The sequence below is a fragment of the Clarias gariepinus genome, chromosome 13 (genome assembly GCF_024256425.1).
Source record: "Clarias gariepinus isolate MV-2021 ecotype Netherlands chromosome 13, CGAR_prim_01v2, whole genome shotgun sequence".
NCBI classification, from domain to species: Eukaryota; Metazoa; Chordata; class Actinopteri; order Siluriformes; family Clariidae; genus Clarias; species Clarias gariepinus.
Genome location: NC_071112.1, coordinates 13,102,540 through 13,124,686, shown reverse-complemented (window position 1 = coordinate 13,124,686; position 22,147 = coordinate 13,102,540). Strand labels below are relative to the sequence as shown.

At 38.2% G+C, this 22,147-nt stretch overlaps 2 protein-coding genes across 3 annotated transcripts; both read left to right on the top strand.

The window, feature by feature from the left end:
• Window positions 1-38: 38 nt before the first annotated feature.
• On the top strand, window positions 39-17,048 carry ptpn21 (protein tyrosine phosphatase non-receptor type 21). 2 transcript variants are annotated; one of them, XM_053509693.1, is made up of 20 exons: window positions 39-442; window positions 1,911-2,210; window positions 3,027-3,196; window positions 3,346-3,443; window positions 4,326-4,393; window positions 4,472-4,542; window positions 5,014-5,101; window positions 5,286-5,374; window positions 7,313-7,400; window positions 7,686-7,765; window positions 7,858-7,965; window positions 9,494-9,554; window positions 9,729-9,810; window positions 9,899-11,346; window positions 12,116-12,256; window positions 12,542-12,760; window positions 12,969-13,097; window positions 13,196-13,430; window positions 13,742-13,902; window positions 14,068-17,048. In XM_053509693.1, the coding sequence occupies exons 2-20, from the start codon at window positions 2,031-2,033 to the stop codon at window positions 14,194-14,196; spliced, it is 3,645 nt and encodes a 1,214-aa protein (XP_053365668.1). In that variant the 5' UTR covers window positions 39-442; window positions 1,911-2,030; the 3' UTR covers window positions 14,197-17,048. The 2 variants fall into 2 exon arrangements, with proteins under 2 accessions (XP_053365668.1, XP_053365669.1); XM_053509694.1 differs by lacking the exon at window positions 7,858-7,965 and having other exon boundaries at window positions 42-442.
• A 1,024-nt stretch (window positions 17,049-18,072) lies between these two features.
• On the top strand, window positions 18,073-21,680 carry LOC128535681 (akirin-2-like). Its single transcript, XM_053509733.1, has 5 exons — window positions 18,073-18,604; window positions 18,869-19,012; window positions 20,100-20,249; window positions 20,733-20,804; window positions 20,896-21,680. The coding sequence occupies exons 1-5, from the start codon at window positions 18,436-18,438 to the stop codon at window positions 20,904-20,906; spliced, it is 546 nt and encodes a 181-aa protein (XP_053365708.1). The 5' UTR covers window positions 18,073-18,435; the 3' UTR covers window positions 20,907-21,680.
• Window positions 21,681-22,147: the final 467 nt, after the last annotated feature.

Below are 22,147 nucleotides of genomic sequence, written 5' to 3'. Positions count from 1 at the left end.
CAGGGCTGTCCAGCTGTCTGATGTAACACACCTCATTCCTGTGTGTGTATCATAGCGCTGCTTTATTCCCTTATTCGGTCGTCTGCCTTTAAATCACGTCATGTCTGCCTTTGTTATGACTGTTACTGTGCGTGTAAGTGCTACACGTGTACATTAGTTATGTGTTATGCAAGTACTGAGTTTAAATTGTCCTCCTGAAAGTGTCGAAATAGTCCCGCGGATGGGCACATGGATGGACCTTCCAAATGTGTGTGTACATGTGTGTATGTGTGAGTTAGGTAACCGGAAGTGAAGTATGGGAGCAGCTTCCAGTGTGACCAGTGAGTCTACCCAAACTTCAGGAGAAATGTACTCAGTTTTCAGGTCTTAATGCCAGGCGTGCTCAGTCTACAGAAGCGACCCGTGTGAGTTAAATGCCACTCAAGGCCAGTCTATTCCTAAGGTAAGTGCCAAATGGAATTGCTAGTTAGCGTTAGCCAGCCTTAACGCAAACGCAGTAACGTTACTTTAACCAGCCATTATGCTATGCTAGCGTGGATATTCGCTCGAGCTCAAGTTAATCCTATTTCTAAGCGCATGACGTTTTAGTTTCAGCGACTAGATTATCGTAAAACGCGCTAAGAGCTAAAGCAGGGTCTGAACTTCCCGAGTGTGTTAGTCGGGAATTGTTTCTGCGCCCACTTGTTGCTCCTGCAGCAGCCATGCCGTCAGCTCCAGCCAGCAACCTGCTGATCTGCTCACCAGGGTTTGTTTTTGTTGGGGCAAATACATGGCATGTCGCTAAGTATTCCACGTAGAGTTTGTTTTTGGGAGGGAACCTTATTAGTTAAAAGTATGTCATGCATCATATCTCATACCTCCCTGTCAGTTCCTGACATTGTTTCAATCTGCATAATCGGTTAACACCTAACCGACCACACCACACACACACACGAGTATCACTGTATTGTTTATTAGTTTTGATTAAGCTTTCAGTGCCCTTGTGGTGCTGCTGTCACATCATAACAATCACGGCAGAACATCAGGGTATGTACAGCACTATAGACTTACTCACAATTCATTATTCAGCACGGATCAGTGTTAATGTTAAGAGTCAACATGTGCTACTGTTTTCTGTCTACATTTAAAGGTCCTCTGTTTTCATTTTTGGTTAACTGGTTTTGTAAAAATGAGTTTTTCAACTTGAGTTTGTTTTTAGTTTCTCTTCAATTTTGTGTTATGTTTACATGATAAAATCAGTGTATTCTGGAGCAATAATTTTTTCTAAGGTAAGATTTTTTTCAGTAGTGTTAAAATAGTTTGTGATTCTCATGTAACCTGCTGAAACTTGTTTGCATAAACTGAAGCATATATTTGCTTGGTTAGAGTAGAGCTCCATTAAGTTATGGTTAATTTATAATCTATATTTTTCATGTTATACATACAGTATAATACAGAAACTGTGTGTGCCAAAAAAGCTACTTCTGAAATTTATGAAGCAGGGAAGTGACCTTGCTTTCCTTAAAAGATTTCTAGTTACTAACTCCAGCCGTTTCAGAGAGATGATTTTATATTCAGCGCTATACTGTCTTGCTTCAAAAAAACAATAATTTAAAATGCAACTTATTCATGTTTCTGAGTATACAAAAATTTGTGTAAGCTTCTAGAAGCGTCCGATTTATTTCTTTTGTGAAAATCTAAATTGGCTAATTTTCATCTGAATGGCAATTAAATCTTTTTATCTGTTGTATGAGCTTATCTGAAAATTCACTTAGGTGAGACTTTTTTGGCACTAATACAATGTTTTGGCTGATAGTTTATGGGTGTGTATATATATGTATTTTTTTTTCTTTTAAATTCTTCTCTGAATGATTACAAGTCATAAGAAAGCTTCCTGATTTATTGTTGTCTGATTTCACTTTTCCCCCCAGGGAGCTGTGTGACTGCGGTCTGGAGCCAGGCACATTTTCTTGTTTACCAATGGCTTAGTTGTAAAGTTAAAGCTTTGGAAATCATTCTGGCCTCCGAAAGGTCTGTGTTACTGGTGAAACATGCCCCTACCATTTGGATTAAAACTTAAGAGGACACGAAGATATACTGTCTCCAGCAAGAGCTGCCTGGTCACGCGCATACAGCTGCTTAATGGCGAATTTGTTGAGTTTACACTTTCTGTGGAGAGCACGGGCCAGGAATGTTTGGAAGCAGTTGCTCAGAGACTTGAATTACGAGAGGTTTGTGTTGAGCTAATATATACAATTAAATAACATTAATAAAAAAAATATATTATTACTATTGTTATTATAAAGCTAAAGAATGATTAGTGATTAAATGCATATGAGCATTATTCTACTCAAATCATTAGCTGCTCTTGCTTAATAATATAGTCTAAGCAATCCCAGTCTGAAATCATTGCATTATATTCACTACACTTTGTATGTAGCTGGTGTTAGGTGTATAGGCATCAATATGTTCGTGTTACTGACCGAAACATTTTTTTCTTACTAAAGTCACATAAAAATGCCTTTAAGTTCTTCGGGGCCTGTTCAGTTATCACTCCTATATAGCACACAATTAAGGCTCTTGGTCATATTAAAAAAGGTATGGACTCATTTTGTTTGACCAAAATACATCCACAAAGAAAGTTTGTGTTTTTGAACTCCATGCATGTAGTTGCTTCGAATTGTTACATCGGCTAAACACTAAATCGCACACACCACCTTCTGTGGCGAAGTGTCCTTGAGAATGTAGCTGGGTTTTTTAAGTGAAGGATGTCGAGATGTGTGGATAGACAACATGCCAGCCACATAGTCATGGCTGGGATTCTTCAGTGACCACATTGTGACTATGAACAGACATACAGCAGGTGTTCAGTTCATAAAGTTCATGAATTGGTATGATTCATTAATTTTTTTTTCCATAGTCGTCATGAAGGCTCGTTATGTGGAAGTTGGTCTTAGTTTTAAATCTTTTTCTTTGCACTGACAAGAAAAAAAGCCAGTAGGTTCCTTTAACCTGGACAGTTTACTGACATTCTGTTCATTCTACAGATAATGTATTTTAGTCTCTGGTACTTCAACAAACAAAACCAGCAGCGATGGATTGATTTAGAAAAGCCTCTGAAGAAACAGCTTGACAAGTATGGACAGGAACCCACTGTTTACTTCGGAGTCATATTTTATGTGCCGACTGTTTCCCAGCTACAACAAGAGATAACCAGGTGACAAAGATACTTGATCTGTATTGATTCATGTAATGATGTCTTAACTGACATAGCTCTTCATTAGGGGTGTTATAATGATGGAAAAACAAAATTTAAATAACTGTTGGTGATGTTACTTGTTCCGATGTCCAAATGCTCTCCAACAGATACCAGTATTACCTTCAGCTGAAGAAGGACGTTCTAGAGGGTAGGATTCCTTGCTCAATTGAGCAAGCCATCCGGTTAGCCGGCCTGGCTGTACAAGGTATTGTAACAGTATGTTTCTCAGGATTATGCTTTCGCATTAATTTATTGATTGAATTTAAATTCCATATTTATTTATGCCATTGCATAAACTGTATTTTAACTTTGCCCTTGTCTCTTTTGGTACTTCTAATTAAGTTACTCAAAGTGCAATACCACACTAAGCTAGCTGAGCTTGTAGGGCTTAAGATTTCTGGCCTTAGTTTTTGCCATGAGGAAGAATCTTAAACTCTACTGGCAAAAATGTAGATGGCAGCACAAGTTACTGGCTTAGAGTTAACATAGCAGTCGAACTGACATCACTAACAGTTGCAGCCAGATCTAAACTGCTTCCCCATGTGCATCTCACACAGAGAAAGAATGCCACTCTTACGCTCTCATACACTGGCTAATAATTGCACAGCCAAAGTCTTTAGTTTGATTTGGGTCAGGTAGATCAAGTGTATAACACAGGCTATTTTTGCATATGAGCAGTGCTGTGCGTGGAACCTTGTAGCTATGCTAATAATTGTCAGCGTAGCTTGGGTACAGTCCTAACAGAATGGCCGGACTTGCTGTTAATTATGGGCTACTATGGTTACAAAGGTTAAAACAGTTTAACCTTATATTTATATAAATATTTATTTATATAATAATAAAATATTTAATATATAATATATTATATAATAATATTTAAATATTTATTTATTTTATTTATGTGTACATAACACAAAGAAGACTTTGTTCCAAAACTAATGCTTAAGGTTTTGTATCAAGACCATATATGAGAAAGTGGGTATGTGTAGCGTTTGCTTGTAACCAACTGGTATAATTTGGCGTAACTCTTTTAAATGGAATATTAAACTGAGTTAAAATAAAGGGCTTATATTTTTCTTTGTTTTAGCTGATTTTGGAGACTTCAGCCGCTATGATTCGCAGGATTTCCTTCAAAAATTTGTTCTTTTGCCCATGGTGAGTTTTACTTCCCTTTCACATTATTGCTATCTACTAGTCAGGTACACACTGACTTGATTTTGCTTTTTTCTATAGGAATGGATTCAAGATGAGAGGGTTGTTGAAGAAGCCACTCAAAAAGTTGCTCTGCTTTATCAAAGTTACCGGTGAGAACATCATAACAATCTTATCTGTTTATATTTTTTACTTATGTATTTTTGTAATTTTGGATATTGAACATTCCTAGGGAATGTTCAGTTGAACATCTAGGGTGCTTTATGGTGGCTTACTTTTTTCTTTTGGTAAATGGCTGTACAGAAACATCTGTTGCATTTTAAGACTTTGATTTATAGGCAAGCAGATAAAAATGTGAATCCACTGAAATTTGTCAAGGGCTTTAGTAAAAAAACTGTGCATGTTCTAAAAATTATCCTGTGTTGCAGCAAATAATCTGTGAAGTAATCTATAACTGTATAATTGTAATAGGTTATGATAGCATCTTTTCATTATGCATGTATGAGAATGGGTAGCTTTCAAATATATTATGGGTGAGTAAGCACCAGCAGTTTGTTTGAATTTTTTGTTTGTTTGTTTGTTTGTTTGTTTTTTGCCACCCCACTTTCAATTGCAAACGAAAGAGGTATGCCAGTACCAGAAGCAGAATTGTTGTACATACAAGAAGTGGAGAAGATGGAGGGCTATGGTCAAGAAAGTTTTCATGCGAAGGTAATCCATTGGATTGCAAGTTGTTACAAAAGCCTAAGAAAGTTAAACTTTTTAAATTTCAACTTAAATTTGCATAAAATATATTATCACACACACACACACACTCGTGTGTGTGTGCGTCTGTGTGTGTTTTGTGTTCATATGTGTGTGGCTTTATAACATTGCTGCATTTAATACCACACAGGACAGCCAGGGTACAGATATCCTCATTGGATCCTGTCTGGATGGAATTTTTGTTAAACACAAAAATGGCAGAGCACCTCTTTTATTCCGGTGTGTATTTTTGAAGTTGATTCCGATTGAATATTATCCATAGAAAATGGACATGTGCCATCATGTACTCCTTAAATGTGCACATATGCACAGATTAGGCATGCCATTATGACCACTAAAGGTGAATTGTATAACATTTTGATTTTCTTATTACAAAGCATATGCAAGTGGGTGGGATATATTAGGCAACAAATTAACATGTTGTCCCTGAAGTTGATGTATTAGAAGCAGAAAAAATAGGGCAAGTGTAAGGATTTGAGAAACTTTGACAACAAACAAATTGTCATGGTTAGAAGAATAATTCAGAGCCCCTAACCTGCAGTTCTTGTGGGATGTTCCTGGTCTGCAGTGGTCCAAGGCAGAAAAACTGGTGAATTGGCAACAGATTTATGGGCGTAGTGATGCACGTGGGGATGAAGGCTGGGCCGTGTAATCCAATCTAATAGAACGGCTAATGTATCTCAAATTGTTAAAAAAAAAAAAAAGAAGAAGAATGCTGGTTCTGAATTAAAACAAAAGGTGTCAGAACACAGTGCATCAAAATTTGTTACATATGGGGCTGCGCAACTGTAGAGTGGTTAGGGTGCCCATGCTAATACATGTCCATTACCAGAAGCGCCTACAGTGGGCATGTAAGCGTCATGTTTTCTGAGAATGTTTTTTTTTGTTTTTTTTTTTTTACATCATGTGAATTGCTGGGATGTGTTGTTTATCTAGGGAAGAAATGGCACCAGTATGCATTATGGGAAGAATGTAACCTGGCAGAGGCAGTGTGATGCAATGTTCTGCTGGGGAAATCTGGATCCTGGTATTCATGCAGACGCTACTTTGACATGAACCATCTTCCCAAATATTTCTGCTGACCAATAACACCCCTTATAGTGGTTAGCACTGTCGCCTTGCACCTCCAGGGTCCGGGTTCGATTCCCTGCCAGGCTCGATTCCCGTCTCTGTGTGCATGGAGCTTGCATGTTCTCCCCGTGCTTGGTGGGTTTCCTCCGGGTACTCCAGTTTCCTCCCACAGTCCAAAGATATGCAGGTTAGGCTAATTGGTGTTTCCAAATAGAAGATGAGTAAGTGAAGTACACCCCTTCATGGAAATGTATTCCCTGATGGCAGTGGGCTTTTTCAGCAGGATAATGCGCCATCCCACAAAAATGGTTCAAGGAATGTTGAACACAACAATTGTTTGAGGTATTTACTTGGCCTCAAAATTCTCTTTAAAAGATCAACCTTCATAGAACTAGTAGAGCCCATGCCTCGATGAGTCAGGGCTCCACCTACTCAATATTAGGAGGGTGGTCATAATGTTATGGCTGATTGTATGATGCAGATTGATTATACTATATGGCCAATCGTATGTAGGCACTTGACCATCACAGTCATATACATGCTGAATATCCCATTATAGATTTAGAATTTTCTTTCCTTTAACAGCAATCTTGTCCATTCTGAAAAAGCTTTCCACTAAGTTATGGAGTGGCTGTGGGCAATTGTTCCCCATTTAGCCACAAGCGCACTAGTGAGAATAGACACTGATGTTGGATTCAAAGCTCTGGCCTGCAGTCAGCATTCCAAATTGGGGCTTTGTATAGACCATTTGATTTCTTTCACACCAACATTGGCAAATCATGACTTAATGAACCTCGTTAAGAGCACAGGGGCAATGCCATGCTAAAACAGGTTAGGCTTGGTCTGTTTGTTACAGTGAAGTGGAATTTTAATACTTCAGCATACAAAAACATTTTGCATAACTGAGTACTTCCACCTTTTGTGGCAACAGCTTGGGGACAGCCCACATATGGGTGTGATGGGCAGGTGTCTGTATTTTTGACCTTGTATTTAAGTGTATGTTTCTATAGCTGGATCTTGTGCATTTATTAAAAAGGGTTTTGCATGGCTTAATTTTTCCTTTTTTTTCTTTTTCTTTTTGTTTAGATGGAATGACATTAACAACATGACTCATAACAAGTCTTTTTTTGCCCTGGAGCTGGCCAACAAAGAAGACACCATTCAGTTTCAGACTGTAAGTTCTGTAAAGTCAATGGTGCTTCTACTAATTACCCAGGCATTTTCAGATGCTCTGTACTCAGAATAGCCAACAGTTATATAGTTTAAGCTTTGTGCTCATGCCTATGTATATTAATAGAGAGGTGTGACTCCACACATATCAAATTTTTGCATGCACATAAAACGCTGGGTGTAACTAGTATCTAAAACACATAGTACTCTGTTTTCTTCTAAGTACATCACCATAGAAAATAGCCATAGATCCTTATGATTCCTTACTATCTTTGTACATTTTTTTCAGGAGGACATGGAGACTTCAAAATATGTGTGCAGAATGTGCCTGGCACGGCACAGATTTTATAAGATCAACACAAGTACTCTGTAAGTGTGTATTCCAGGCTATCTCTGTAGCTAGTTGGTGTGAACTTGTCTTGCTCCTTATTGCTTCATCCTTATCACTTTCCTATCTCCAGAGAGGAATCTGATGCTCCACCTTCTGAAAGCTCCCAGAAGTCCATTCTCACGCTATCATTTCCACGCTTTCCAATGCTCTCTCGTCCCTCTCTGCCTTCTAACAAGGGGTGAGCAAGACTGTTTCAGCTGTCACTATTTTGCTTTCTGCCCAAATATTTCCTTTTCCTTTCCACAGAAAATGTAGATGGTGCATTGCCAATGCGTTGTATGTGTGATTCTGGAAATCCCTGCTGCATGTTTTAATATAGACAAACTGTTTTAAAATCAGCTATTCACAGCAGAGTTGGACTTTTATCACTTCGTAACAAGAAACTCTTGAAATAGTTGCATAATGACTATACTAGAATGTTGTGTATAATTGTGTGCAATTGAACTTCCAAGATGAAAGCCACTCTCTTTTTCATATCTTAAAAAGGAAGCTCTTTTGATGTACGCTACCAGCCAAAAGTTTGAACACACCTTCTTCCTCGGAACACATCCAAACTATAAAAGAACATGTGTAGAATTATGTAGTAAACAAAAAAGGTTTACTACATAAAAGCTTGGGACATTCTTGGCATTCTCTCATCAGATTCATGAAGTAGTCACCTGGAATAGTTTTTAGTTTGCTGGTGTGCCTTGTCCAGAAATAATTTGTGCCTTTTTCTTCCTTCCTAATCTGACCACCCCTTTCTTAAGACCAGCAGTTGTCTTGTGCAAAGTGAGCTGGATACAGAGATAATACAAAGCAATATTATATTATAATTAGTATAATGTTTTGTTCTGTTTTGTATTACTTTACAAAGCAAATTATGGCAAGAAATACTCATTTAGGTAAAGAGAAAGGACAGTCCATTATTACTTTAAGAACATGAAGGTCAGACAGCCCGAAAAATACTTTTGCATGTATCCATAAGTGCTGTCACCAAAATTAGCAAAAGAGACATACTTGGGCCAAGAAACACAAGCAACAGGCAATAGATCAGTGGAAAACAGTCATTTGGTGTAATAGTCCAAATTTCAGATTTTTGGTTCTAACCACTATGCTCCTTTTAAACGTAGAGAGGGTGAACAGACAGTTCCCCGGAGGTGTGATGGTGTTGGGGTGCTTTGATGGTGACACTGTTGGTGACTTAGTCAAAATTAATGACACATTTAACCATCAAGGCAAGCATTTTGCAGAGACATACCATCCCATCCCATCATGTTTGCACTTAGTGGAATTATCGATTGTTTTCCCAACAGGACAATGTCCCTCAAACACACCTTTAGGGTTATATAAAAAGGCGAGTGATGGAATGTTGGTCTGGTCTACACAATCACCTGATCTTACTTTTTCGAGATGGTTTTTTGGGTTTTTTGATTATATACTTAATTACATAATTATATTTTTTGTTCTGTCATAATTTTAATGTTTTCAGTATAAATATACAATGTGGAAAATAATAAAAATAAAGAAAAATCAAGAATATAAAGGTGTGTCCACACTTTTGATTGGTACTGTCAATTAGTCTATTCCAAGGCTTCACACTACACAATATGCACTGCATTTCTAAAAATGATCCAGCCATTGCTGCCATTCCCTCATCTGCCAAAGAGGATTACAGTTGATGGCCTGCTGTCTGGTTTATTTCACTTTGTTTTATGTTTTGACAGCCAAGCTGAACCAACGCCAGTGAACCCAGTTAGACGCCGCTCCTCCACAAGAATTTCAATGGTATGCATAACCTAAATTAGTTCCTATTTAGAAAGCTTTATAATTGTTGCTACAGCATTTGCTTTTCTGGATGTTCCTATGGAAAAGAATGGCTTGTTGCATTATAGCCACATGATCTCTTTTGGAACATATAGTGATCTTATCACCTGAATGTAACCTTTTGTCTTGCTTAAGCCCAAGCCTCAGACATACATGATGCCACCATCTCAGCTAAACTACAATAGCCATTACCGGGAACCTTACAAATCTTCTCAAGGTAAAACAAAACCTTTCCACATGTCTGTTATTGCTGTATGTATATGAGTATCTTATGCCAGACTATGCCCCTTTTCTCACTCCCACAGACAATCTTTACATGAACAATCACAACGGTTACTACTACCACTCTCAGACCAGTCTAGACCGCTCACCACATGAGTACAATGGACGAATCCGGAATGGCAGTGTTTACAGTGCCCACAGCACCAGCTCCCTTACTAACCCACAACACTACATGCAGCCGTCACCCATGTCCTCAAATCCGAGCATCACTGGCAGTGACATCACACGGCCTGACTACGTGCCCTCTCAACGCCACAGCGTCCTGATCCCACCCTCATACCGTGCAACACCTGACTACGAGAGCGTCATGCGCCAGAAAAACCACAACGCTATGGCAGCCATGCCTGAGCGTCACAGCCACTCTATGAGAAACCTTAACATTGGTAACTCGTACGCCTACAGCCGACCAGATCCACTTGTATACAGCCAGCCTGAGATACGTGAGCACAGAGGAACAGCAGCTCAGTATCCCCTCCACTACAGCTTTCACAGCCCATCACCTTACCCATACCCAGGCGAGAGGAGGCCAGTAGTGGGTGCTGTCAGCGTGCCTGAGCTCACTGATGTGCAGCTGGCGCAGGCCCATGCTTACCCGGCGCCCAACATCATGGGGGCTCAGGTTTACCGACCACCTCCACCATACCCCTACAGCCGCCCACGGCCAGCCAACAGCACGCCAGACCTGTCGCGCCATCTTCATGCGAGCAGCAGCAGCCCTGACCTTATCACGCGCCGTGTACACCACTCAGTGCAGACTTTCCAGGAAGATAGTCTGCCTGTAGCGCACTCCCTACAAGAAATGAGTGAGCCGCTCATCCCCACCGTCACACGACGACCTTACCCACACAAACGCAACTCTATTGAACTTGCTGGCCTGACGTATGGCCTGGAAACAATGAGGCTGAAGGAGAGGACTGTTACCGAGACACCGTCCAAGCTCACTCCACCTGTTGCTCCCCCGTCCTCTGCTTCTACCTCTGAGCTTGATGTCTTCCAGGAGAGAACTGAGGCTGAGGACATGATTCTGAAAGAGGACGTGCAGTACGGCCACAAGAAATCTCTGTCTGACGCCACCATGCTGGTCCACAGTAGTGGAGAGGAAGAGGAGTTTGAGGATGACAGCGGCAGACACACACCCCAGTCTCAGGATGCAGTGGAAGCTCCCAAGGAACATATCAATGTTCTGGAAATACCTCTAATGGAGAAGTCTTTGCCCGCCTATCCTTTTAGCCCCAGTTTGGATCAAGTCATCCCCAACCCACTTGGTTTTCAACCCCAGCCTCGTATCCGTGAGCAGGACGAGACAGGATCTCTATACCCATTTAGTGAGACAGATGGCTTAATGCCTTCAGTTTCAGAGGGCGATCTGACCAACCAGTGGCGATGGAAGCCTAAAAGAGAGATGCTCAAAAAAAGACCTGTCTCAGATGTGCCGTCTGCACGAAGAAACATTGATGGCCTTCCACCACCTGTGAGTTCTGCTCAGAATAATTTTTTTTTTATTTTTAAGATTCAAAACAATAAATAATAAATCAGAATAGAGTAAATTGATTGGTCTCCATAATTCATTATCTAGTATTTACACTGAACATGACAGAGATTCCTTAATACTTTAGTCAGAATGCAGATGCACATGTTTAGAATGCATCACAAAAACATAGAGTAGATAAATAATTATGTGCAGAAGCAAAGTTTGTTGCACATTGTGTAAGATTTAAATAAAGGCATTCGACTAATATTTTAAAGTAGAATGCTGAGAGACAGTTCTCAGTTTAAATCCTAATTTAATAATTTAAGTCTTCAATTTAATAATAAGTCTGTTTTTAGTATATATTTCCAATACAGGTATGATTATAATTGTTTAAAGATTAAAATAATATTAACCACTTTTATACTTCTTACCATCTTTATTACAAACTGTGATGTAAATTCGTTTATAACATGGGTTTCTAGAAAGGAATCACTATGCTGCCCAGATTTTGTGTTTCCATCATGGCTGGACACTTTTTTTTTTTTTTTTTTAAGACAATCCCATGCTTTTGCAATTAGTCTCAATGCAGAGTATCAGGATATTTTTGGCTATAGGAGGGGACGGATTGGAAATTCCGTACCTGAGAAGAATGTGGTAGAGCGGGTTAGTGAGCCTGGCTGGCTGCATTTCTGGGAGTCCTGAGAGAGTGTGTCTGCTGTATTGCCTCTATAGTAGTAGGCTCTGAATCTCACCATTATCTTCACAACAGGGCATGAAGAAAAGCGTTCGATCAGAAATAAAGAAGGCGGAATCGATTAAGATTCCGTCTCTAAATGGCTTGACGCTTTCCCAAACACCCATACCTGATGAGGGCAAAGACGAACATGAGAAAGCCGCTAACGACGACCGGGTATGACTGCATCTCTGTATTGAATTGAAGTATCATTTGTGTGTTTCTGTGAATAGAGTATATTACATAGGCTTGTACCAGTAGTTTCTTTACTGTATAAAACTTTGATCTACTCACTCTCTCACTGACTTATTCTCTATACCGCTTCTCATGTTATAACAATAGACATTTAATATAAATGAACTTTCCTTTTATGAGAAACTGACCTAGACAATCTAGTTTTGTGAGAAATTGACCCAGTCCTGATTTCATAGTTATGTCTGAATGCATGTGCTTTTTTTAAAGTGTAAGCTACTGGAGCAAAAGTTGGAGCAGGGCCTGGTGTTTACAGAATATGAGCAGATGCCAAAGAAATGGCCTAACAGTAAGTGCAGCATTGCGGAGCTGCCTGAGAATGCAGAGCGAAACCGCTTTCATGATGTCCTGCCCTACGATGACACACGTGTAGAGCTTGTGCCCACTAAAGAGAACAACACAGGATACATCAATGCCTCGCATGTCAAAGTATGTGATTCACACCTATACACTAAGAACTTGTCTGATAGCAAAACACTGAGAGCTGCCCTGCGTTGCTCTTGTAATTGTCATACCTGTAATGGAGGTTTTAGGTTTCAGATGTACAGTCAGCCACATACTTCATTAAAGTGCTTTATTAAGGTGCTCTTTATCAGACGTACCTGTTTGCATTGTGTTATTTTCATGTCTTTGCCAGCTTACAATAGGGGGACAGGAGTGGAATTATATTGCAGCTCAGGGTCCCCTAACTAACACATGTCAAGACTTCTGGCAGATGGTTTGGGAACAAGGGGTTAGCATCATTGCCATGGTTACTGCTGAAGAGGTTTGTGCTTTTTGACTTGTTTGCATAGTCCAAATAAATACAGGAAAAAATAGTCTTTCTTGAGCAGGTTTTCTGTAATTTTATTGTTACATCTGCAGGAAGGAGGGCGGGAAAAGAGTTACCGTTACTGGCCTCGTCTAGGTTCCCGGCACAACACTGGTACATACGGGCGCTTTAAGATCACCACACGTTTTCGCACAGACTCTGGTTGCTACGCTACCACAGGCCTAAAGATTAAACACCTAATGACAGGCCAGGAACGAACTGTCTGGCATCTCCAGTACACAGACTGGCCCGACCACAGCTGTCCCGAAGATTTTAAAGGGTTTCTGAGTAAGTTAAGCAAGACGCAAATGGCTGAGCCACAAATGTGACAAACAGTGATCCTAGGTTCATAAAACGTGATGTCATTTAAACCTAATTCATTTTTGTTTTAATGTTTTCAGCATATGTGTTGATTTTGTAGTTTTTACATACTAGGAAAAAGTTTTGTAGATCTTGGTGGTGAAGATTAATGGTGCTCAGTGAATGGCTTAACATTATAATTGTTTAGAATAGTAAAAAGACCAGATTTATTTGTCTATAATGGATTTTGACTCGGGTGTAACTGGCTCAGTAAACACTCTTCTAAAACTCTGTCCTAGCATATTTGGAGGAGATTCAGTCTGTGAGGCGGCACACCAACAGCACCAGTGATCCAAAGAACACAAACCCGCCTGTGCTTGTGCACTGCAGTGCAGGGGTGGGGCGCACTGGTGTGGTCATTCTCACTGAGATCATGGTCGCCTGCCTACAACATAATGAGGTATATGCGCACATTGTTTATTCTGGCAGAAGTGCAGAAAGGCCCTTATGTCTAGTTTAATCTGTAGTTGACTTCTGATGCTTGCTATTGCCTTTAAAGGAATGTTATCGTGGTGTAAAGGAAAATTGAGCTGGACATTTAACCCATTAATCTCTGTTGTTGTAGATGCTGGACGTCCCTACGGTTCTAAGCCTGCTGCGACAGCAACGCATGATGATGGTGCACACAGTTTCCCAATACACCTTCATTTACAATGTTCTAATACAGTTTCATAAAAACTCCAGACTTATATAAGCTCACATTGTTGGCGATGTTGCCACACGCCTGGACAATGTTGTTGTTATAACTGGAACAGATCATGAGGCCCCACAGGATTTTGCAGAGTGTGAAAGGGCAGTGTGCTGAAGGGAGACTGAGTCGGTCTGCAGTCGCCTTACTTGCACTCCATGAGCACTTTTTTTCTCAGTATTAGTGAAGGATGAGAAGGAGCTAGGGCAGGTAGGAAGGATGCTGCAAATCAGCATATACATTCTCATTAATCAGTATTAATCAGATATTTCACTGTGGAGTTTTACAGTATACAATTTGCTACTAATGAATCTCAGCACTTTTATTTTACTACAATGAGCAAATGACACTAATGCTACATCTTTATTGTTATATATTTAACAATATTGATTACTTTTTTTATGGTTCCTTTTTTCCCTTAATGCCTATCTTGGTTGATCGTTGAAGGTTTATTGAGTTGAAGTAAAGCGTTAAAAGTGTGCAAGCTTGAGGGTGAAAATGAAGGATTCTTTTATGTATTGTAGGATGATGACATTTGTCATTTTTAAATCTTAACATTTATTCAAAATGAAGGATAACTGAAGCTATATGGCTCTGCACTCTCTGAGTTTGCATTTATGTATGCAGTCCGTCACAAATATGAATGAAGTAATGTGTTCTGCTTAATCATTGCACACCTTGCATAGCAGTTATGTGCATCGTAGTTAAGGTCACAGCCAAAGAAAAGTTTAGATTTTTATGTGTGTGTATATATATTGATTGCATACAGAAGTATTATAAAATAATTTATAAGTTCCATATCCCATGTGTGTCACTAAGGTTTTATTTTACTTCAAAACAGTTTTTAATACAATACTTTCAGCAAAATATTATAACTACCAGCCAAAGAGGTGTCACTCATAATTTTTTGGATTCTATCAAAAATAGAATAGTTTTTTAGTCTAGATCCTTCGACAAATGATAATGTACCAAAGAAGCTGCATTTTTCCAGCTGATATAGTTACCAGTGTTTTATGGTTTCTTTTTGTTTTTGCCAAGCCTGAAAAATCAGTTGTGTGCTGCAAGCGATTGCAGCCTGTTGAACTAAGAACTATATTTTACCACAAAACTATTTTAAATTTTTAAAGCACAAATCTTTTTTTTCTTTCTTTTTTTTTGCTTACGATTAGAGCGAGGGCAAAAAATCAATCAAGAATTACAAACATTAACAATGCATCACTCTAAAGAAAATCACTATATAGACATCAGTTCAATATCGTCACATTTCAGTTTGTTCAGGTTTCGTTCACTGTATGAATGCTACTGAATTCAGCTATCGTGCATCGAACTTGATGGATGGTTTTGGACCCCTAGTGCATGTAAGATAAATGAATCATAATTTGTCAAACATTTTAGCATGTGTACTTAACTGTCACCACTGGCTGCTGAATGCATTTGCTTTGCTAATACATAACTCTGATCAATGCCAACCTATCTTGTGTGTTCTGTCCAAACAATTGTTGTAAAATTGAAACAATTGATAATATAGAATACTGTTATCCCAAATGAAGTAACAGGATGACATAGATTAAAATTAGTGTTTGATTTAGAGTGAAGGAAATGAGAAATTCTATTTTTATTGAAATAGGTAGTTTTCCACAAATTAGGTGTATACACATGTAAACTTGGAGATTATATGCAATGGGAAGATTTTTATTTTTTTTTAAATGTTTTCTAAATAATGATTGCAATCTTGCAAATTTTAATTAGGATTTTGATGTAAAAGCAAATTGAAATATTTAAAGAGATTTTTTAAAGAGATTTTGACGCAACATATTACCTCAATGAAATTAATTGTCTATCATAAGAGAGAGGTTGTAGTGTTCAATAGCGTTTAGAGTTGCTGGAAATCCACAAACAATGCTAAGATTTAAAACTTTCAGGGTAAAAATCAGTCAATGTCCAATCAATTCTGACAATTAAAAAAAACATTTTTTATCAATAAACAGGTGTATTCAATTATGTACATGTAATTTGGTCTTTGAATTTGGCATGTTTTGCACTTCTACTTACTGTGCTTTGTTTGATCAAGGACAGATCATTTCTTCACATTTAAATCAATTCATCTTTATAAGTCGTATACCTTTTTGACCCCCACCGCAAATGCTGTTATTTTGTACCACTTGATTTGCATGTATATTCAGGGTGCGCTATGTCCATTTATATAGGCTCAAACTACCTTTATTTGGTGTGTGGATGAAAGAATTAATGTAGAATGCATCAGGATCACATTAGAGTACACCATTCCTACCATAATTAAGAAGATCTGTCATAATCTACACCATTACTGTGTCCCTTTTTTTGAACATGAATACCCCATATTCCCAGTTCTGTCCAAACACCTGTAATAAACACTCGAGTGTATTACAAAACCGTTTTATTAGAATGTCTGCAATCTATTTATACTTGGTGAACAGCATCTATTTTTTCCAAACTGCCACCACCAAATTTGTGCTATGTTTACAAAAGAAAAATTTTCCAAGCTGGATTCATGTGTTAGAATTTACAGTTCCTAATTCTCACATTTAATTTACCTTAAATACAATGTTACAGAGAGACAAAAGACAACACTGATTTCTGTTTTTAGTGCTGTTTTGTTTTACTATATGTAAAGAAAAAATGTTAAACACTTCATGTTGTTAATTGTAGTCATATAAAGGATATGTCAATTTATTTACATTAGCAGTACCTTTTGTCCTAGTGTCTGTTTTGTCTCATGGGTTGAGGATGTATCTTATGGATCCCATCAGAAATTATATCCCAATGTAAATTACTTTGAAAGAAATGCTTTCATTCAATAAATAAATATTTTAAATACATTTTATTTTGTTTTTCATTAATGTTTAACTACAAACTTACTGCTCTGGTGTAATTTTCCCTTGCTGACTGACTTAATACTTCACCAGCTGTTTCCTTCTTTCACTTATGTAAAACACAGACATGAGGAGGATCATCAGCCAACAGATGATCGTTCATTACCTCAACTATTCATTGCACCCAGTGGTACCCTAGATGTGGAAGATATGAATGTTAATATGTATGATTATTAAACAATGCATCACAAAAAAAATAAATAGTGCACAGTAAGATGTCATTCAATCAACTTTAGCTTTGATTATTGTACACAGTGTTCTGGCCAGTTCATGTGTGTAAATGATTCCTCATGCTCTCAGAAACACTCTTTCACATGAGTGTGCCATTAGGGAAGAAAAACTCCATTGTTGTGACAATGTTGTTTTTATCAATAAACAGGTGTATTCAATTATGTACATGTAATTTGGTCTTTGAATTTGGCATGTTTTGCACTTCTACTTACTGTGCTTTGTTTGATCAATAGTTTGGTCATTCAATACATTCAGGTTAAATTGTTTGGTCATTCAATACATTCAGGTTATCAGCTGACTTTATTTTACTGCCACATAACATTGCTAGAGTCTAGACCTGCCAGAGATCTCCAGAGGCTTGTGCAGTTTGTCACAATAATCACTGGTAACTTAATAAAATGTCTTTTCGTTGTCCCAGGGCAACCTTGTGCATTTGGGCATCTTTTTGAGGTGTAATCTGTTCTCCTTGTGTAACATGTATATTGGTGTCAAGTGATAAATAAAAAAAAAAAATTCTATATAATATCTTCAATATTTGCAACCATATTAGTTAGGTTAGGAATATACCCAATGATGGAACGTGGTCACCACCTACACTCTGGTGTTGTAAAAAAAAAAAAAAAAGACCAAAGAAGAACATTTACCACAAGGTGGCAGTAAACTCCTTTTAGTTTAGCTGCCCCTCGGTCAGCAAATACAGTCGAAGAAGAAAAACAACCAATAATTAACGACATGTTAGTAAAAAATGGTGGTGAAAGATAAACAAGCAGAGAAGTTAGCGTTATAGAAAAAGAAAGAAAACGCCATTCCTTTGTAACGAAAACCGATGACCAGAAGAAAGATAGAAGTAACAAGAATCAGAAGAATTTTCATACGTTTTCTTGATATTTATCGAAAAACTGTTTTATATACATTAAGTAATTTAACTAGGAAACGCCTTTTAAAACGCCTAGCATTGCTAGCGGGAAGTTAGCACGCTAGCTACAGATTTGCTAAGCAGCAGAAGCTCGAGTGTTTTTTCCACGAGCCCAGCGGCCAGGCGACCTTTATTCCTGAGTTCTTTTTGGTTTTTAAGATTTAATCGTTTCTCAGAATAAGAACCATGGCGTGTGGAGCTACTTTGAAGAGGACGATGGATTTCGACCCTTTACTGAGTCCCGGCTCGTCGAAAAGAAGGCGATGCGCCCCGGTATCGCAGGCATCAGCGCCGAGAAATTACCTGCGTCATGAGCCGAGTCCTTTCAGCCAGCTCTCAGTCACACTCACCACAGGTCTGCCTTTCACTGCTAATGCTTCTATGCCTTCTACTTTGTGGTTTTATAACGCTAAAAGTCACCTTGAAGTTTATTTTTTGGAAGAAATGACATTTAGTTAAATACCAGGGCGAACAGGCGGCGTGACGTTATAGTCGGTGTAGAAAATGGCTCCTCTAGGACAACACAGGGCGCTTAAACGCTTCATTTTTTTGTAATGTATATTTTATGTACATGTTTTATTAACCCAGTCCTTCTTTTCTTTTTTCTTTTTTTTAACAGAGCAAATCCTTCATAATATAAAGCAAGAATACAAGCGCATACAGAAGCGGAAACACTTGGATGGCAGCTTTCACCAGGCTGAGGCGTGCTCATCTTTCATGCCCCAGCCACATGCCTCTCTCCTGACTGGGTCCAGTTTCCAAGGTGAGCTGAGCAATCAGGTGATGTGTTACCACTTTCACACCCGGCTTTGTTGTGCGTGTCCCCACTATTACTGCATTTTCTGACACCCTCCCCCCCCCCCTCTCTTTATTGAAAATTATTTTAAGAGTGCAGTTTTAAAAGCTAGTGTAGCTACAGTGCCTTGCAAAAGTTTAAAAAGACTTTATACCCTTAAACCTTTGCACATTGTGTCATGTGACAACCAAACGTAAATGAGATAAAAGTTTCTTACAAATAACTATGTGAAAAGTGCAGTGTGCATTTATATTCAGCCCCCCTGAATCAATACTTTTGTAGAACCACCTTTCGCTGAAATTACAGCTTCAAATCTTTTGTGGCAGCTGCAATTCTTATGTCTCTACCAGCTTTGCACATCAAGAGAGTAAAATTTTTCTTTGCAAAATGGCTCGAGCTCAGTCAGATTGAATAGTCCTGCCACCGATTCTCAATTGGATTTAGGTCTGGAATCGTTTTAAAGGGAAATTAGTTTAAACACATTCAGAAAATGCTTAGTCACCAAACGACATCACGCGCGACAAACTGGCATTGTCATGATCAATTGTATATCAAAACTTGCTACATTAATAAAGTTTCAGAAGATACTTGGGATAGAAGTAGGCTTTGATCATGGCACCACATCCATTAAAAAAGATTTATATCACCATGTGATCTAAGTGTTTTAGGTGATGACACTGTCATTTATTTTAACATTGTTTTAATGTAATTTACTATTCGATTTCTGAATTTATTTTGAACTTGTTTGAATTTTGGAAGGTGATCTTGGGTGACTCGGAAGGTGCCTATATATAAATAAAATGTAGAGAAGAGGGGGACAAAATTGATTAACTTGTATTGCCACACTGAATGAAGAAAAAAAAAATTTATATATATTTTAATTTTTAATCACAAAATTGTGTAAACAGCTTGGCTGAATAAAATAACAATGTACAATAAGCCTTATGACATATTTACCACAAGTGATTTGAGAATACTATGACTGATCTCTACAATGTAGCATAGTGTGAACAGATTTGCTGATTTGCTCACCACCAAACACCTTATTTTACAGAGACATCCTCTGGAGCTGTTTCACCCACAAGGAGAGAACAGCCACTGTTTACTTTTAAACAAGTTGGCATGCTATGTGAACGCCTTTTGAAGGAGCGTGAGGATAAAGTCAGAGAAGAATATGAGGAGATCATGACGTCCAAGTTGGCAGGTTTGTGTTAAGTAGTTTGTATAAAGATTGGTTAAATGAAGTACTGGAGCATGCAATATTCCCCTGATTGATCATAGAGGCAAACCTTTTAAACTTAAAATGTACAAAATTTGTTACATTTGTGCTAATATGTTTGTTAGCATGTAATTGAACAATGTCTCTGATGTTAATTGACAGCATATTTTTGTTAAATATATTTGCATAGACTTAAGGAAAAAATGCTGATTTGCACTAAATATGAACTAACTTTAGCAGAAAAGCTATGCACAAAACAAACATTTATACCAGAATTGGCAAACAGCATCCAGTGAAATTTAATTCAAACTACATTGACTTTAATAAGTAGTGATGCTGGTCGTAATTTGTGCTGAAAATAAAGCAGGACTGTCACTTATGTTCATACCATGAGGCAGTGGGGTGAATTCAATTAAATTTAATCATGTATTTGATCAAACTATTAATGTTGGTGTGTTTCTCATGCAGAACAATATGACACCTTTGTGAAGTTTACACATGATCAGTTAATGCGGCGATTTGAGGAACAGCCTGCCAGCTGTAAGTAACTATCTTAAATAATCCAAAGCCCACTTACATTTTCACTTAAATTTTTATTTTGCTAATTTTGCTCTTTCTTCCTCATTTAAAGATGTGTCTTGAGATCAGCAGAGCAATGTCAAGATGCCGTGTGCTGCAGGTTACTGAAATAAATGTCCGCCGACTCCACCGCAGACCTGGTTTGAAATAAAACTGCTCCAGTGTCACTCATGCTGACAGAGGCTGTCTTTAGAATTTGTCAGTACATATTATTGTTCCTTGTGAACCTGGGTGCTTCCTCTTGTAAATGTATACGGACCTTTTATGTCTGTTTATTCTACCAGTGGCCTACTTATAATCTGTATCATGAGCCTTTATTGCATTCCACGATGTATCCATACAGATACGGCAATGCTTTTATTTTCTGGTCATTTCACTTGTGCATAGACGTTAGTATGGATGGAAATCCAAAATGTTGATTACCTCTTTACAAGTATTCCCAGAGTGCTGCACAGCTTACAGTTTTATTCTTCTTTAAAAAGCTTGATGGAAATTTTTTTCACTAGCCAAAGTGCAGCAAGAACACGACACTGATCATCATTGTGAGTTTAGACTGGGATGCAACAAAGCTGTTCTGTACTATAGTTTGAGCTAAAGTGTTTCATCAATCAGTTAGAGCTTTTTTGTTTTGCTTTCCTTTGTATTTGTATAGACCAGGGTGTCATGCTTCAGTCGGGAAGGGCTAGAGTTCAGTGTTCATAGAGTTTACCTCAGTTGGCCCACAATTCACCTCATTAGCTCATTACCGGAGGCTTAATAGGTCGAATCTGAAGCCTCGATATTGGCACCCTGGTGTCCATGAAAGCATTTTATTAATAAAGACTTGTGTGTACATAATCTTTTATGTTTTTGTGGCACATCCATGCTGATTGTCAGAAAACCCTGCAACTGTGATCAGTCAGTGATGCAGTAATAAACAATTCATCATTACACCATAATAGTTTTTACTATTGCAGCCTTAAGACAAGTAGAACCGCATACATTGGTTATTACCAATAAAACAAGGTTAGGTGTTAAAAATGAATCATCCATCCATCTAACATCAATTTAGTAAGGAATAGTATAAAATAAAAAAGAATTATTCACTTCACAAACCAGTACAGTGAATCCCCACTGTGTACCCAATGTCTCTATGATAGACTTCTTTGGAAAAAAAAAAAAACCTTTGGGATTAATACATTTCTCTCTTTTTATCTACCTATTCTCCACAACGACCTTAGGAATAGAAATGAAAGAATAAAGAATGAAATCGTAGCAAAATGCCTATAGCTAGTGAACGTCACTTTTTTTCTACAAAAATTGTT

What these genes read in the sequence shown, in the direction of transcription:
- LOC128535681 (XM_053509733.1), top strand. Translation starts at nt 18,436, where the DNA reads ATGGCGTGTGGAGCTACTTTGAAGAGGACGATGGATTTCGACCCTTTA. An exon ending in GACTGGGTCCAGTTTCCAAG is followed by an intron (nt 19,013 to 20,099) that starts GTGAGCTGAGCA and finishes CTTATTTTACAG; the next exon opens with AGACATCCTCTGGAGCTGTT. An exon ending in CATGACGTCCAAGTTGGCAG is followed by an intron (nt 20,250 to 20,732) that starts GTTTGTGTTAAG and finishes TTTCTCATGCAG; the next exon opens with AACAATATGACACCTTTGTG.
- ptpn21 (XM_053509693.1), top strand. Translation starts at nt 2,031, where the DNA reads ATGCCCCTACCATTTGGATTAAAACTTAAGAGGACACGAAGATATACT. An exon ending in CTGCTTTATCAAAGTTACCG is followed by an intron (nt 4,543 to 5,013) that starts GTGAGAACATCA and finishes TGCAAACGAAAG; the next exon opens with AGGTATGCCAGTACCAGAAG. An exon ending in ACCTTACAAATCTTCTCAAG is followed by an intron (nt 9,811 to 9,898) that starts GTAAAACAAAAC and finishes TCACTCCCACAG; the next exon opens with ACAATCTTTACATGAACAAT.